Source organism: Panthera leo, chromosome D3 (genome assembly GCF_018350215.1).
Source record: "Panthera leo isolate Ple1 chromosome D3, P.leo_Ple1_pat1.1, whole genome shotgun sequence".
Taxonomy (NCBI): domain Eukaryota; kingdom Metazoa; phylum Chordata; class Mammalia; order Carnivora; family Felidae; genus Panthera; species Panthera leo.
The window spans coordinates 25,913,396-25,930,805 of NC_056690.1; the positions used below are offsets into that span (position 1 = coordinate 25,913,396).

Here is a 17,410-nt window from a genome sequence, read left to right on the forward strand (position 1 = left end):
CTCTTCCCTCCCTGGGCCCTTCCAGGGGGCCAGCCTGGTCTGGCTCAAGGCGATGAGGGAAGTTCATCCCTCTGGGCGTCAGGAACAGAGGGGCCAGTTCTGATCCCGAGGAACGCGAGCCAACTAAGCCCCCCACCATTGTGTACGTGCGGCTCTGGGCAGAAATGCCCGTCACACGAACACGTTCTATGCTGAACACAAGCTTACTTTTACCTTTGGCTTTGGCCTGTAAACAGACGCATACACATTTCCGGGCCCAGGCTCAAAACAGTCTATCTTGTCTCCTTGTTTTTCCTCCCTCTGCTGCCTGGTGGAAATTTTAGTCTGTTAGACTCTCACCACCCCTCATCCCCCCCACCCCCTTCTCTTGTACTAAAACTTCACTCTTGTTTTTTTTTTTTTTTAAGTTTATGTATGTATGTATTTATTTTTAGAGCGAGAGAGAGCATGAGCAGGATAGGGGCAGAAAGAATCCCAACCAGGTTCCATGCTGTCAGCATGGAGCCTGACGCAGGACTTGAACCCATGAACTGTGAGGTTATGACCGGAGATGAAATCGAGTCAGACGCTTAACCGGTTGAGCTACCCAGATGCCTCTCTCTCTCTCTCTCTCTTTTTTTTTTAAAGCACATGTAGGGGAGGGGTAGAGGGGAAGAGAATCCCCAGCAGGCTCCACGCTGTCAGCACAGAGCCCAATAAAGGGTTCGACCTCACCAACCATGAGATCATGACCTGAACTGAAACCAAGGGTCAGACTCCTCACCGACTGGGCTACCCGGGTGCCCCTTACCACCTCACTTTCTAATTTATTTCCTGAGTGCGTATCATGTGTCAGGCACAGTGACGCTACAGGTCAGTGGGGACACAGAGACCATGAAGTCACAGAGCCCGTTCCCATGAAGCTGGCAGTTGATTGCCTTTCTGTAGGCTCTTCTTCCATTCATAACAAGGACGGGAAGTTAGACCCAAACCTCTGACCAGAAGTCAGGTGCACTTTGTGTACTCTAAGAGTGCCTCTTGAATCTTTTCATCATATGGAGGGGAGAGAGTGAGAAAGAACGTATGCAAAAATTAACAGCAAACACTTCCTAAATACCTACAGCGTCGCAGGTACCGTTGGAGCTTACGTATTTTAACTCATAGATCCTCAACCATTTTGCAGAAGAGGCAACAGGCTCCCAGAGGTGTGGGTGACTTTGCCTGAGGCCCACAGCTGGACGTGGCAGAGCTGAGATGGAAACTCCGGAGCCTGTGTGTTCATTGCATCCCTTGAGCCTAGCACAGGGTAGGCAACCAGTACATTTTTATTAGATCAGTGAATGGGTGAGTGTATTTAACAACTGGCTGGAGAGGAAGAGCATGGGGAAGTCTCCTGGAGGGCACACTTGGGACCTCTAAGTGTTGGCCCATTCATTCCTGCACTCTCTCAAGCTTCTGTGGAAGGCAACTGCTCTGTGCCCATGACGGTGCTTACACTAAAGGACCCTCAAGATACAGGAGGCAGTCTTTTTTTCTTCTTTTTCTAAACGTAATTTATTGTCAAGTTAGCTATATGCTATACAGTGTGCTCTTGGTTTCCGGAGTAGATTCCCATGATTCATCGCTTACATACAACACCCAGTGCTCCTCCCAACAAGTGCCCTCTTTAATGCCCATCATCCATTTACACCTCCCTTCCCCCCCCCCCCCATCAACCCTCAGTTTATTCTCCGTATTTAAGAATCTCTTAAGGTTTGCCTCCCTCTCTGTAGCTATTACCCCCCCCCCCCCCCATCTTCTGGGACGTTTCTAAAATTCCACGTATGAGTGCAAACATGTATCTGCCTTTCTCTGACTTATTTCCCTTAGCATTACACCTTCCAGTTCCAGAAACCTTGTCGCAGATGGCAAGATTCCATTCTTTCTCATTGCCAAGTAGTATCAGGAGACAGTCTTGACCTTCATTACTCCCGCTTGCAGGCAATGTATCCCGGCCCCTCTACCGTCTCACGCTGTTCCTTACAACTACCTACCCAGCGAGCTAGGGCTGTATCGCCATTTTACAGATTTTTAATCTCAGGCTGGCAAAGGGAGTCTCCGTAGGCCAAGGTGGCTCGGCCCCGTTCACACCCAGCGGGCGCGGGAGGGAGGCCCGCGAGGCCAGGAAATAAGCCCTCAGCCATTCCAGGCCCTGGAAATCCCCGCCTTCTTTCTTGCATCTCAGCCCCGCCGCTCTGCAGCCCAAGACGCTCCAGCCTTCGGCTGCTGCCATGGCAACCAGCGCGCCGTTTCCGCTGCTATACGTCATTTCCGGCGCGCCGTCCGAGGGCGCATCCGGGTTCCGGCTGCTGTAGTGGCGCGCAGCTCGCCCAGAGCCGGTATCTGGTTTTGGTCGGCGGGACCCGGGAGAGGTGAGTGGGGCCGGGGCGAGGGAAGGGACGGGGAGCGGAGGGGGGGGGGGTCCCCCGCCAGTGGGAGTGTGCGCGAGGGACCCACTGAGCAGGTTAGGGACCGAGCCCCGCCGGAAGCCTGGCTTCAAGCCCACCTGCTTTGGAGCCTGCCAGCGTAGAACCTGGGGCAAGTTGTCCGACGTCCCCGCGTCTCCTTTCTCTTATCGGAAGGGTGGGGACGCCAACTGTACGTGGTGACTTGATTGCTTACGTTAGATTATCGGCTCGAAGCGTCCGGCAAGTACTTGGTACCTGCCAAAGGCTCTGTAACTCCTAACAGTCCTTTGCTTCTTGCCCCGGGAAGCAGCGATATTACTGACTCCCGTGTGTCTGGGACTCCCTGCCTCCCCTGACAACATTTCCCTTCTTTGCACTGCTGGCTGAGGTTGGGACCAGCTGCACCCAAGCAGTGTGCCAGTGAGTAGAGTAAGCAGGGAGAACTTTGTGGTTGTTTTTTTTTTTTTTTTAATCTTTGAATGTTTATTTTTGAGAGAGAGAGCGGGGGAAGGGCAGAGAGAGATGGAGACACAAAACCCCAAGCAAGCTCTAGGCTCCCAGCTGTCAGCACAGAGTCCGACCCCGGGCTCGAACCCATGAACGGTGAGATCATGATCTGAGCCAAAGTCGGAGGCTTAACCGACTGAGCCACCCAGGCACCCCAAGCAGGGAGAACTCTGTCACAGAAGCGACCGGAAGTAGTGAACTCCTTGTCCCTGAGGGCTGCTTGCAGCAAGCAACTGGTTGGTAAGAATCCCAGTTGCTGTCACAGATTGAATGTATACCATGCAGCGCACCACGCTTGGCACTTCGTGTGTGTTTGATACACACTCACTGAGTACCTGGCAGAGCTGGGATTTGAACTCAGGCTGTGATTTTAGCAGTTTGTTAGGTTCCTTCCCTAATCCCGTAATAGCAATGATGATGAAGCTAATCATGGAGCTACTGTCACAGCTATTGTTCCTTGAGCGTTTTTTATTCTGAGCTAAGTGTTTTTTAAGCACCGTCTTGTTTAATCTGCCTTACAAGGCATTGTAAAGCTTGGTGCAGTAGTAATTAATCCATTTAAAGAAGAGATGTGGGGCGCCTGGGTGGCTCAGTCGACTAAGGGTCCTGAGGGGTAAGGGTCCTAAGGGTCCGGCTCTTGAGTTCAGCTCAGATATTGACCTCACAGTTTCTGAGTTTGAACACCGCTTCCGGAGTTGCGAGCCCCGCGACAGGTTCTGCAGGGAGAGCTCAGAGCCTGCTTGGGATTCTCACTCTCTCCCTGTCTCTGTGTGCCCCTCCCTCCCCTCTCAGAATAAATAAATAAACTCCAAAGAAAATAATTTTATGAGAAAGAGACAGCTGAATCTCATCATCCAGCTCTCAGGAGTTGAATTCTCTGTTGCAGTACACAGATGTCTGTTAAGGTAGTGTTTATAATTACTGCTGCCTTCAGAAGAGGTTCGTGTTTTGGGAGGAAATCTAAGTTTTAGGGTCTCACCAAGTAATATAGTTCAGAAAGCATGTTCTAAAAACAATCACTCCTGGGACCGCCAAGGGTCCAGATACAACTTTCCTCAACAGCAGCAACAACAAAATAATCTGGGATCCCGGAAGATGTCCACCCAGGTTCTGAGGCAATAATAAATAGAGTAACATACGTAGGTATTTTTATGTGGTTTCTATATATATGAGTATGTGTGATGTTTTATGACATTGACTAGGACAGAGAAATAGATGCTTAAGAATCACATACATCGTTGGGACTGGTCTTTGAGAAGCCTTTTGTCCCGCCTGTTTAAATACGGATCATTTCCTAAAATATGTTTTTAATGTCTGCTTTATTGAATTGTAGCGACGATTTTAACAAGCTTTGTGTTTGGAGGACGTTCAAAGGGAGCAAGGAGCGGGGACTCAGGGAAGCCTGCTGCCGCTTCCAGAACTCACCACAAACTCCGCGTGCCTTTCTCATCCCTTCCTTCAGTGACCGGCCATGTCGCTGTCCCACCTGTACCGGGACGGTGAAGGCCACATGGATGATGACGAGGACGAGCGGGAGAACTTTGAGATCACCGACTGGGATCTCCAGAATGAATTCAACCCCAACCGGCAGCGCCACTGGCAGACCAAGGAAGAGGCCACGTACGGAGTGTGGGCAGAGCGAGACTCAGATGAAGAGAGGCCCAGCTTTGGAGGCAAACGGTACTGGGCGCGTGGGGCTGCTTTCCGTTGCTTTAGGGAAGTGGGGGGTGATGGAGAGGGAGTTGGGGGGATAACCACTAAACATACTTCTCTCCTGGCCTTCCTGAGTCCTGGAGCTGCAGCATCAGCCGGGGAGGCCCAGCTTCCTCTTTGGGCTGGAGGGCGGCTCTCTGCTGACTGAACCATCGGCAGGTGTTCAGTGAGCAATTATATGTAGCGGGTCTTGGGCCGCAGGTCCATTCCTTGCCTTCTGAGAGCTCAGACACCAGAGCATGGAGACAGGCTGTGACTGACGACTCACACAGTGCAAGTTTGTGATTGACTTCGGACCTGAGAGAGAGGACGTTTGAGAGGACGTTTGACGTGTTCTGGGAGTCGAGGGAAGAGGTCCCTAGAGAGGCGATCCTTGAGCATATATGACCACAGAGGGTGACGGCATGAGGATACAGAGGTCGTTGAGGGGAAGCACCAGGTATCCACGAGGTATCCGGGTCTGAGAGAGCGAGTGGCTGACGTGGGCGCGCTTATGTTTGGAGGAGACCTTTTGGCGTGCAAAGTTGGCCCGGGGCCCCGGTGGAAGAGGGAGATGTGTGGGGCCGAGACTGGGTCCCTGCAGGCGTGGTGGCGGGGAGATGAGGACTCAGGCTGACAGTCTTCCGCCTCAGCGTGAAGTCACGTGGGCACTGGCCACGAGTCGCCTGACCGGCGTGTGTAGCCAGTATGGGTTTGTCTCTTTGGCCTCGACTGTGGCCTGTAGGCTCCGGCCCTTTGAGACTGTGCCTGTTTCACACGGTCTGGGGAGCCTGGGGGGAAAGAGTATGGAGATCGGTACAGCCCCTTCTCATGTGGCAAGAAATCTAAAAGTGGATGACACATGGCTCAGAGGTCAAGGATTACTTAACCATAAGATGATCGTAGCCAAATAGCCAACATCTGTTGGCGCTTTACTTGTTCTGTGCTTTTTACATGGTTGGTATCATTTACCTGTGAGAAGGGTCCCGTTGTTACCATCCCATTTTCCACATTAAGAAACTGAGGCCGTGATCGCACAGCCAGGCTTTGGGAATCTGGGCCTCCCTCCTGAGTTTGGGCTCTTACCTGACTGCATCTTCTAGAAAAGAATCCTCTCAGTTCTGTTACTGCCACGGGGTCGTGCAGTGACTAGGCTGGTCATCTTATAAAGGGAGCTGACGTTTATGACACTGTAAGTACTGTCCTTGTGACCGTCGTGGTCGGCATCGATACTCGCCATCTCACGGAGTTCGTTTCTTCGTTATTACTTTAGTTTTCACATACAAATGAATGTAATGAACGCGAACTTCTTCTCAGAGTTTGATATAATTGTTAATATACTTTCCATTCATAGAATTTCTTTTACTGTGATGATTTTTTACTAGAATTTTTCTCGTTTGGTTTTTGTATTTGAAATAGCCTCCAAGACACATGGTTTTTAAAATAGCTTAATTTTTAAAAATGTAAAAGGAGGGGCGCCTGGGGGCACAGTCGGTTAAGCTTCCGACTCGCAACCTCGGCTCAGGTCATGATCTCACAGTTCATGAGTTCGGGCCCTGCATCAGGTTCTGTGCTGACAGAGAGGAGCCTGCTTGAGATTCTCTCTCTCACTCTCTCTCTCAAAAATAAGCATTTTAAAAAAATGTAGAAGAAAGTTGGGTTATATCATATTTTGCATTTTTTCCTTTCACTTTTACGAAGACGTAACTGATACACATGCTGTATAAGATGACACTTTGCATTTTTAATCACCCTGACACTGACATCGATAACTGCACCCGCAGAATTGACTTGAACCCAGCAGGTAACATTGTTATTGTGATTACAGGATCTGGGGCCCTTTGGGTATAAGTGAATGTATTGCTCTTTTAAAACGATCCCTGGAGGTCCACCCTAAGGGGTTCCCTGGCCAGCACAGTTTCTACAAGGGATGGCTACGGAAGGTTCTTGACAGCCCCCTGGGGGCCTTGTGTTTGCTCGCAGGGCCCGAGACTACTCCGCACCAGTCAACTTCATCAGCGCCGGCCTCAAGAAAGGGGCAGCAGAGGAGGCGGAGCTGGAAGATTCCGATGACGAGGAGAAGCCTGTTAAGCAGGATGACTTTCCTAAGGATTTCGGACCCAAGAAGTTAAAGACGGTAGCATCTTTGCTTCAGGCTTGTGACCTTAGTAACGTCCTCGGAAGGTCATGCGGCCAGGCATCTGCGGGCGGGGGGGCTTGTGTGGGTTTCTCCTCATGGCGGCAGGTTTCTGCAAGGTGTGACGTGGGCAGCGTGGGCTCTTTGCTCTCCTGACGCACCTCACAGAGCTGGTTTTGGTTTGTGTGACACTTTTTATAATGCTCTGACTGCCAGGCCATTTCCCCATCGTCCGAGTAAGCTTTCTTAGATTTTTCTTTTTTTTTCCCTGTCAACTAAGCTTTGGTTTTGTTTTTTTTTTTCCTCCTCAGGGTGGCAATTTTAAACCCAGCCAGAAAGGCTTTGCAGGAGGAACCAAGTCCTTCATGGATTTTGGCAGCTGGGAAAGACACACCAAGGGAATTGGACAGAAGCTTCTGCAGAAGATGGGCTACGTCCCTGGAAGGGGGCTCGGGAAGAATGCACAAGGTAGGGCGCGGGCACCCTGTAGTCTTGAGGGACGGAGGCAAGGCTTGCTTTTTCTCCTCTCCGAGTCCGTGGAGTCTGCGGCCTGGCCCGCTGGCACCTAACGGCTGTGCTCCTCACGGCTGTGCTCCTCGGCTGTCTGCTTTCTCAGACCCAAACGGAAGCTTGTCTGAGCAGGAGGAAGAGGCTCGGTCAGGCTGCAGACGAGAGGCTTCTTTAAGACTGAGCCTGTTGCCAGCATTTACAAATAAGATAATTTTACCTGACATTTTTGACTTTGTCTGGCAGGAATTGGTTTTAGCTGCCACAGACAGTGCTCGTGGCCTCGGGGAAGCAGTCTCCACCCCCTGTGGTCTTTGGTCCCGATACCCCTTACTTTATGTCAGCTTTCCTGGGCCCTGGAGGCATAGGAGTTTGTAGTCCAGGAATATCCATGAAACATTGTGTGTAGCTTTTTTTTTTTCTTAAGATAAAGAGTTTAGAGCATTGGGTTGTAGGCCCCAACTTTTTTGCTATTTTAAAGTTTATTTATTTTGAGAGCATGTGAGTGAGGGAGGGGCGGAGAGAGAGGGAGAGAGAATCCCAAGCAGGCACCGCACTATCAGCGCAGAGCCTGATGCAGGGCTTGAGCTCACGAACCATGAGATCATGACCTGAACCAAAATCAAGAGTCAGACACTTAACCAGCTGAGCCACCCAGGTGCCCTTTCATGTAGCTTTTTTATGCGCCCTTGTGTGGCCGTAAACTTGGCTAAGCAAATCCCACGTGGGGCCCTCTGTCCGCGCTCAGCAGCCCTGCCTCCTGTCCCCAGGCCCCAGCCCCGTCCAGACAGCTCCTCTCACATGTCCCTGTCTCCTTGACATCAAAGCCGCACAAGCCAAGCACTTGGGTTCTTCCTGCAGGAACCTGCTTTCTCTCTCCTTGTCCTGTTTCCCGTGAGCAGGCAGCAACTGGATGGAAACAGTAATAGTCTGTAAGAGTCCAGGCTCCACTCCTACGTAGTTGTTCAGGTTACACCCAGCGTTAGCTGGAGGAAAAGTCATGAATCTCACGGAGCTGGCAGTGGTGACCCAGAAGGAGAACGAGGTCTGACTTGAGATTTCAGCAGTACTAGCTGAAGGGGAGGCTGGGCAGTTTTCACTGAAGTGCGGTAGTCCTGTCTGTTGACTCTTAGAGGAAAATACTTATTTCCAAGGCTTACGCGTGCTATAAAGCAAGCAAAGTCCAGGAGACAGGAGCTACCCAGGAAAACTGACGGGGTCTCCTACTGAACTGCTGCTTCACCTCGCCTCATTCAGTCAGTATATTCTGCGAATAATTCACTCTCCTTACCGGAACCTTCTTCCAAGGAAAGTGTAGAATTTAGTACTCCAGAGTTCCCAGTTACATGTGAATAGTTCTTTTTTCTCCCAGTATCTCAAAAAGACAAATCCAAAGCAGATACGAAAATCTGTATTTAGGACATCGATACGCTGATGTCTGCATCCTCTTGTACCATAAATGCTTAGAAATTTCACATCACAGGGGACTCAGACAGGGTTCCAGGGGCAGAGAAGAGCCCTCCCTCCTGGGCTGTGTTATTCTGTGTCAGGACTGAGGAAGGGTGGTTTCACTGAGTGCCTTGTTCGAATACAGGAATCGCTGTGACCATCTGAAATCTTTTTACCTTTTGCTGAAATCTGTCAGGTATCATTAACCCAATCGAAGCCAGACAGAGAAAGGGCAAAGGTGCCGTGGGCGCTTACGGCTCTGAGCGTACCACTCAGTCCCTGCAAGACTTCCCCGTGGTTGACTCAGAAGAAGAAGCGGAAGAGGTAAGCAGAAGTCAGGGGTCACGGGCGGGGGATGTCTGTGCTGTTTCCCACCGTCGCTCGTTCATTCAGTCTGTCGGCCTTCAGAGGTCTGTTGCACACGTGACGTGTCACGCTGTGCTGGAGGCCGGAGGTTCCTCCACGAGGAACGGCTTAGAGCCTGGCGCCCAGACACATCCAACAAGCAGCTGTGGTGTGGTTGCTGAGAGCGGTAGGTGCTGAGAAGGGTCAGAGTAGGTGGGGAGTGGGGGGCTGTGGAGGGGTGACATACTTAGGGCGGTCAGGGAAGGCCTGTCAGGGAGGAGACGCTTCAGTGGATTCCCGGCAGGAGAAGGCAGCGAGCGTGGGGCCGGTCGTGAGGCCAGAGGCCACCGAGCGCGCGTCTCCGAGCCTGGTGGCGGAGAGGCCGCGGAGGGGGCTGTGGTGGGAAGGCAGCACACGGAGCAGGGAGGGGACGAGGCACATCGACCGGGCGGGTCACGGCACCGGCCCCGAAGGCCACTTGTAGGTGCCGGGCTTTCGTCTCCAGTGTCGCAGGGAGCCAGCTGTGAGCTGGGGGTCGCTCTGCTCTGGCCCCCGAGGGGCCGGCTGTCTCGACACCGTTTTTCCCCTTTGCGTTTATGAGGGACAGCGGGATGCTGCAGAGCCTCGTATTGTCACTGCTCGTCGCCGACCCTCTCCTTTTGCTGAGGCGGGAGACGTTGGATAGTGTGGGACGGCAGGTAGCAGGTGTGCAGCAGAAGCGAGTAGGCGAGCCGGGCGTGAGGTGGACGGGCCAGGGCCTCGCTGTCTAAAGAGGTAGATGCTACTCAGGTCTGGGCGGTTGTTGCCATCGACCTGGCCCAGTAGTGCCTGATCTTTGGTTTTCCTGGAGTAGAAGTCCAGACATTTTTGGAAAAAACGAGTACAAGTTTTAAACCAGTGTAAGAAACAAAGAAGGACATGCACAAAACCCACTTCGGTGGGCTGGACTCTACTCTCCCCGACCGCGCTTCCTTCTCTATCTACCGTAGGCCTTCCTGTGGAAGAGGCTTGCAGACCTTGCTTACAGAAGGTGTCTTGGCCTTAATACTTAGGGACCTGTTTATTTGCCCTCATCTTAGATTAGAACCAAGGTTTCATGTACTTAAATCCTGTATGTTGTTTAAGTTTTACGTGAGGTGAATTTAAAAGTAGCGTAGTGCCTGCCCGCAGTGGGGGTGGCCGTTTCCTGAGTGTCCGGAGTACCTGCTTCCTGAACCTTCTTGTTTCTACGAGGGGCTGAGTGTCAGGGGCGTGTCAGGAGATAGTTTTAGTGTCCCTCAGGCACGCCGCTTGGCGCAGAACCTTGCATATGTCTCAGACCGTGCCTAGCGAGTGTCTGTGAACGGTCTCAGTCACCCCGCCTGCTGTGAAAAGCGGCCTGCCTTGTGTCACTGGCCGCCTCCCCCTGCTTCAGGAGTTTCAGAAGGAGCTGAGCCAGTGGAGGAAAGACCCCAGCGGAAGCAAGAAGAAGCCCAAATACTCTTACAAGACGGTGGAGGAGCTGAAAGCCAAGGGCAGGATCAGCAAGAAGCTCGCCGCCCCCCAGAAGGAGCTTTCTCAGGTCAAGGTACGGGGCGGGGAGGGGGGCGCTGGGAAACACTGCCACACCTGCGTCAAGTCAATCACCCAGCGTTCTCTCGGATCCCGTGGGGTCTTCTGGGCTTGCTCTGTTCTGTTCGTTATCGCTCGGTGGTAGCGTGTGCCCCGCGAGAGCTGTCCCGCCCCATGCTGGGCGCTCTTCGTTACGCGGCAGTGGTGCAAAACCACTTCTCTCCGAAGCGCCCGGTCCGTGAACTTAAAAACATTTCCATTATGGAAAACCTGGCATGAACGTCACGTTTAGTGAGTGTGTGATTCCAGACAATGAAGTACTAGGCCACTTGGTCCTACCTCCGTCCTAGACCTTCAGCTTTTTCCTGGCTCGGTTCGGGCTGGCCGGTTTGTGTCAAGTCTTGTCTTTGTTTCGGACGTTTTGTAAGGATAGATCCTTAGAAGTACAGTCGCCAGGTTAAACATAGGAAGCTTTCTAAGGCTCCCGACTACTGGAAAGGGTGCACGAGCTCGCCCTGACTGGGAGCGCAGGACAGAGTCCTCAGGGCATACCAGCACTGGAGTATCTTCAGTTGTAAAAATGGATGGAATTTTCAGCCGCTGTTCCGTGCATCCAGTCCTGGGTTTTCTGTTACTCCCCTGAGTAGCCAGAGAACGAGGGTGGTGACAGTTGTCTGGTGCAGTTTGGCATAGGACAGATTGTGTGTGTCACCGCGTGGGGTTCTCAAATGTCAGGGCGTCGTGCGCCAGCTGTGGGCGGGGAGGACTGGTAAGAAATGCCAATGTGTGGGTTCTCGTCGGAGATTTGGAGTCCGTGGATCGAGGCAGGGCATGAGAACTCTGTTCATTTTTCTCCAGCTGATTCTAATGCACGTGGTTCTTGGGTCGTACTGTTACTTCAAGTGCTGATGGGTCACTGTGTTTCAGTACGGTTTATATTCCAGTATAGACCAGTTTCCCCTATTTTCTCAAAATGCTCACCTAGGTTGCCTTGGTCCGGTAACTTTTTTTGACGTTTTGTTTTCAAATCAAAATACAACTTTTGTATTATTACGGAGCAGGGTGTGGTACCTTCTAGACAATTAGAAAATACAGAGGCAAAAGTATTCTTTTCCTTCCTTCCTATAGGCGACTAGTTTTAACATCTTGATGCACGTCCTTCTAGATCTGTCTGCCTAAATATGCATTTTTCTTACAGCAAGTGTGATATTTTGATCATACGTGTTTTATTACCCGCTTTGATCAGTACAGCCTCTACTATGCATGGCAATAGATTTTCACCTCAGCTGAGTTGTCTGCACTCCAGTTTCACGGCTTTTCCTAGAAAGCCTTGTCCATCTTGTCCAGAGGGACCGAGTCTGGAGCTGCTGGTTGCGCGCGGTGCTTCCGTCCCTGACCGTCCTGTCTGTGCGGCAGGGGCTCCACTGTGGGAAACACCGCCCTCCTGGCCTTGCCGTAGCGTGTGGTTCGTGAGCACCTGCCCCGGCGCCCTGCCCTCGCCCGGCCTGGCGCGCACTGTCCCAGGGCAGCGATGGTGAGCCTTGACCCGGGTCCCCCCTGCCGCATTCCCCCAGGTCATCGACATGACTGGCCGGGAGCAGAAGGTCTACTACAGCTACAGCCAGATCAGCCACAAGCACAGCGTCCCCGACGACGGGCTGCCGCCGCAGTCCCAGCCGCTGCCGCTGCCCGGCAAAGAGGCCAAGGCGCCGGGCTTCGCGCTGCCCGAGCTGGAGCACAACCTGCAGCTGCTCATCGACCTTACGGAGCAGGAGATCATCCAGAGTGACCGGCAGCTGCAGTACGAGCGCGACATGGTGGTCAACCTGTCACACGAGCTGGAGAAGATGTCGGAGGTCCTGGAGCACGAGGAGCGGGTCATCGCCAACCTCAGCAAGGTCCTGGAGATGGTGGAGGAGTGCGAGCGGCGCATGCAGCCCGCCTGCGGCGACCCCCTCACCCTGGACGAGTGCGCCCGCGTCTTCGAGACCCTGCAGGACAAGTACTACGAGGAGTACCGGATGTCCGACCGTGTGGACCTGGCTGTGGCCATCGTCTACCCGCTCGTGAAGGAGTACTTTAAGGAGTGGGACCCGCTCAAGGTGAGTGGCTGGCAGGATGGGCCCGGCCTGGAAGGGCCGCACGGGGCAGGGAGCTCGGCTGACGGCTGCGTCTCTCCCCAGGACTGCGCGTACGGCACGGAGGTCATCTCCAGGTGGAAGAGCCTCCTTGAGAATGACCAGCTCTTATCTCACGGTGGGCAGGACCTCTCGGCGGACGCCTTTCACAGGTACTGGGCACGGGCGGGGGGACGATCCCACTGGGGAAGGCGGGGACTGGCCTCTACCGCCTCCTCCGCGCGTGCCGGCCCCGTTCCGGGAGTCCGCTCGCTCACAGCGTGCTTGTCACGTGTCTGTCAGGGCCGTGCTGTGCCAGGTGGCGGCCAGCCTCAGTGTGCGGGGAATGGGAGAGGTAGGTGGGGGTAAGGAAGCGTACAAATAAAGCCGGGACACATGCCTCCTTGGGGGCTGGGAGTAGTTGGAGGTGGAGGTCTCTGAGAGGAGGGACGTTGAAGCTGTGACCCGAGAGGTGAGGCGTCAGAGCTCCAGGTGGGAAGGCCTGCAGTCCCTGGAGAGGGGACCCTTGTGCCCCCGCAGCATCGCTGCCGAGCAGGTGAGCTCTGCCGGGGAGACAGGCCTGGGGGGTGAGCAGGCGGCTGGCAGGGCAAGGGGGAGGCAGGCGCAGGTCCGGGCAGTCTGGGGGCTGGCCTGGGGGTTTGCTGTGCCTGGACGTCCGTGCCGCTTTCTTTCTTATTCTGGAGGGCTGCTGGCGGTGGACTTTGTCTGCTTTGAAACCCCATCGGTGCCGCCATCCCGCCCTCGCCTTTCCCCCGCAGGCTGATATGGGAAGTCTGGATGCCGTTTGTTCGAAATATCGTCACTCAGTGGCAGCCGAGGAACTGTGAGCCGATGGTGGACTTCTTGGACAGCTGGGTGCACATTATTCCCGTGTGGATCTCAGATAACATACTGGACCAGCTCATCTTCCCCAAGCTGCAGAAGGAGGTAGGGCCCAGAGCCGCGGGGGGCAGCCGTCGGCAGGGACCAGGCGCACCTCTCCAGTCCCTCAGTGCTGTCGCAGGGCCTGGGATTGACAGAATCTGCTGACGCAGCTGCTGTCCTGCGGGCAACTCTGGCCCTTTTGTCGGCACTTCTCCCCCAGAGTCCCCTAGCAGGGAATTCATCTCTTTGGTTTCTCTAATTAGAATTTGTGCCGTTTGTGAGACCTCCCGCAGTTGTGTGGGTGTGTCAGTTTGGTCGTGCAGAGGGGCCCGTGGGCCTTGGCCAGGGGAGCACTCGGCCTCCGTGCCACTGACCGCACGGCGCATCGTGAACTGCTCCCGCAGGTGGAAAACTGGAACCCGCTGACGGACACCGTGCCCATCCACTCGTGGGTCCACCCGTGGCTGCCCCTCATGCAGGCGCGCCTGGAGCCGCTCTACTCCCCCATCCGCAGCAAGCTGTCCAGCGCCCTGCAGAAGTGGCACCCCAGCGACTCCTCGGCCAAGCTCATCCTCCAGCCCTGGAAAGACGTCTTCACCCCTGGCTCCTGGGAGGCATTCATGGTCAAGAACATAGTGCCCAAGCTGGGTGAGCACATGGGGAAGGTGCGTTAGGTCCAGCGGCCGTGGCACCGCGGTGTCTGTGGCCAGCGGCGACGTGATCCGTGCCCTGTAAGGCCCGCTCTTGGAGCTCCGTGAGAGAGCCCGGCACATGGTGCTGCTTACCACGAGTGCCGCTTCGTGCACAGAGCTGGGATATAAACGTGCCCGGGGTTCTTCTGGCATCAGGGACATCAGAGCCCCCGTGCCTCTTGGTTCCTAACTGGTCTCGTTTGGGCTTCTGGTAACATGAGAAACGTTGGCGTTCTGCCTTTTTTTGTGGTGTTTGATTTTAAATATACAGTATTTCTGGGTTATAGAGGAAAATGGTTTTTAAGAGTTGCCCTATCAAGAGCTTGGGATTGATGTATAGAAATGGATTAACGACCAGCGTTGTCCGCTGGAGAGTTTGCCCTTTGTGCTTCTGTGGCTTTGCCTTAAAGACCGGGCTTCTTTTGCAGGGATGTGTCTTGGGGAATTAGTCATTAACCCTCACCAGCAGCACATGGATGCTTTTTACTGGGTCATCGACTGGGAAGGGATGATCTCCGTCTCCAGCCTGGTGGGGCTTCTCGAAAAGCACTTCTTCCCCAAGTGGCTTCAGGTACACCCTGCTTTGCTGTGTCTTCTGAGGGATGGGCTGGAGGCAGAGAGGCTTCACTCAGTTTTCTGCCAAGGTCTGACTAGGAGCTTGATCCTTGGACAACTGTCAGATGACAGAGCTGTGATATGTAACAGAAATAAGCAGGAATAGTAAAACCAGCATTTACTGGACGCTTGCCATGTGCCAGATGCAAAGTACTTGATGTGCGTCACCTCCACTCCTCACACAGAAACTCGGGGGTAGGGACTGGCGTCTTGTTTAGACGGGCGGATGCGGTTCAGGGAGTTTACGTTCAAAGCACTTAGCTGCCAAGCTGACTCCAAATTCCACCGTCTAAATGCCAGACTGTTCAGCCCCTATAAACCCCTACAAGTGTCACCAGCTTGCAGGACCACAATCAGAACAAAAGTAAAAGGTCCCTTTGAAGTTCTGCCTAATGGATGCATGGTTCCTGTTGTCTTTTTGGCAGGTGCTGTGCTCTTGGCTTAGTAACAGCCCAAATTACGAGGAGATCACCAAGTGGTACCTGGGCTGGAAGTCCATGTTCTCAGATCAAGTGCTGGCACACCCATCCGTCAAGGACAAATTCAACGAAGCGCTCGATATCATGAACAGGGCAGTGTCCTCCAACGTTGGTGAGTGGAGAGTCCGCTTTGGACATCCTGGCCCTGAGCGCCGTGCTTCTGATCACATAAATGACGCGGAATCAAGTCCCTGTGGGCGGCCCGCTCCAACGCGGACACTCGCCCAGCAGACCCTGTTACACGGTTAGCCAGCACACGCTGCCCAGCTCTCCCGGCACTGGGAGGGGCATCTGCCCCTGACCCGAGTCTGACTGTGGCTGGATTCACCGTAGGGGGGCCTACCTCTGGGGCCACCCTCGCGATCACTGCCGTGTGGCTTTTCACGTTTGCCGGCATGCCTCCGTGAACAGCTGTGTGTGCTGTTCAGGCATGATGGCCCCCCGACCAGGAGCCGGAGCACAGCCTGACACGTAGCAGTTGCTAAGCCCGCCTGGCCCATTCTGTTTCCTTGTGAAACAGGCCGAATGCGCACTTCCAGGGATGGAGTGAGCTACAGTGTGCGTGTCACACTTGGCGGGCGGGGTCTCTGCTGTCTCCGCAGCAGGCAGGTGCCTGTCCACTTAATATCCGTCCCCAGCTCCCGACCAGGTCCGTCAGTCCTGTGTCCGTGTGCTTGAGTCTCCACGTGAAGGCCACCGGAGGACCCAGGCCAGCGCTGCCTCCCAGATAAGCTCCTCAGGGCCGAGAGCTTGTTCAAGGTTACCCAGCCAGAGTGACAGCTAGGGTTGTAGTTTCTATTTCCTGAGCCTTTAATCCTTTGACTGAGTCTGTTCCACAAAAATTGAGTTCGTAGGTTATACGTTCTGTTTAATGAGGTGGGTGTACTTCTGTGCTCTTTACTTACCCAGGTCCTTCAGGGGGCTGTTCCCTTTTCCACCCTCTCTAGAAACTCTTCCTCAGCCACCCCAGGCCCAGGCCACCTCCCAGAGCCGTTCCCGTCCACACCCCTCTGCACCGGGCATTTGGGGCCCCGTGCTGTCCTTCAGCAGCTGTTTTGGCTCCCCAGTTGCATTCTGAATCCTTCCGGGGCCGGGCCTGTATGGAGACGTTGAAAATAGAACTAGGCTAGGCCGTGTGCTGTCAAGGTTTCCGGCCCTGGGAGGATGAATCTCTTGTGGTATTTTATGTTCAGCATCTCTCTGGTTATTACACATCATTCCAGTTTTCTTGTGGCGGCGGACAGCTGCCCGAGCTTCCCGGAAGGTGCTTAGTGTCCGTCTCAGTTCTCTGTGCCCCCAAGGCCCCGCCACCCTTCACAGAGTCACAGGCAGGTTTTGCCAAAGCAGTCTCTGTTTCTCTGTGTGTCGCAACACCTGTCCTCACTCCCCCCCTCCCCTCCCGTCTCCCAGGTGCCTACATGCAGCCCGGGGCACGGGAGAACATCGCCTACCTCACCCACACGGAGAGGAGGAAGGACTTCCAGTACGAGGCCATGCAGGAGCGACGGGAGGCTGAGAACATGGCCCAGAGGGGCATCGGTGTGGCCGCCAGCTCTGTGCCCATGAACTTCAAGGACCTCATTGAGACCAAGGCCGAGGAGCACAACATCGTCTTCATGCCGGTCATCGGGAAGCGACACGAAGGGAAGCAGCTCTACACGTTTGGCCGCATCGTCATCTACATCGACCGCGGGGTGGTGTTCGTCCAGGGCGAGAAGACCTGGGTGCCCACCTCCCTGCAGAGCCTGATTGACATGGCCAAGTAGAGGGCAGCAGGCTGGACACATGCACTGGAGACGGACGTGGTTATGAATAAACAGTGTTTGAAACCGGCCTTGAAAGAGTACTTACTCTCCATCCGGGAGTATTCCCTATCGGGTCAGGTTGCCAGCAAAGGACATAAGACACCCGCTCAGGAGGTGCATCTTTATGCCGAGCCCTTCCACAGCACGTCCTCGTCTAAGGGGGAGAACCGAATGGAATATTCCCGGTGCTCTGCAATCTGGCC

At 54.1% G+C, this 17,410-nt stretch overlaps 1 protein-coding gene across 2 annotated transcripts; it reads left to right on the top strand.

Annotated features, from left to right (window-relative positions):
* The first annotated feature begins 2,287 nt into the window (after window positions 1-2,287).
* On the top strand, window positions 2,288-17,236 carry TFIP11 (tuftelin interacting protein 11). 2 transcript variants are annotated; one of them, XM_042909824.1, is made up of 13 exons: window positions 2,288-2,390; window positions 4,396-4,613; window positions 6,609-6,762; window positions 7,074-7,230; window positions 8,915-9,042; window positions 10,478-10,630; window positions 12,189-12,716; window positions 12,798-12,904; window positions 13,511-13,679; window positions 14,021-14,264; window positions 14,737-14,879; window positions 15,349-15,514; window positions 16,813-17,236. In XM_042909824.1, the coding sequence occupies exons 2-13, from the start codon at window positions 4,405-4,407 to the stop codon at window positions 17,166-17,168; spliced, it is 2,514 nt and encodes an 837-aa protein (XP_042765758.1). In that variant the 5' UTR covers window positions 2,288-2,390; window positions 4,396-4,404; the 3' UTR covers window positions 17,169-17,236. The 2 variants fall into 2 exon arrangements, with proteins under 2 accessions (XP_042765758.1, XP_042765759.1); XM_042909825.1 differs by having other exon boundaries at window positions 10,478-10,624.
* The last annotated feature ends 174 nt before the right edge of the window (window positions 17,237-17,410 follow it).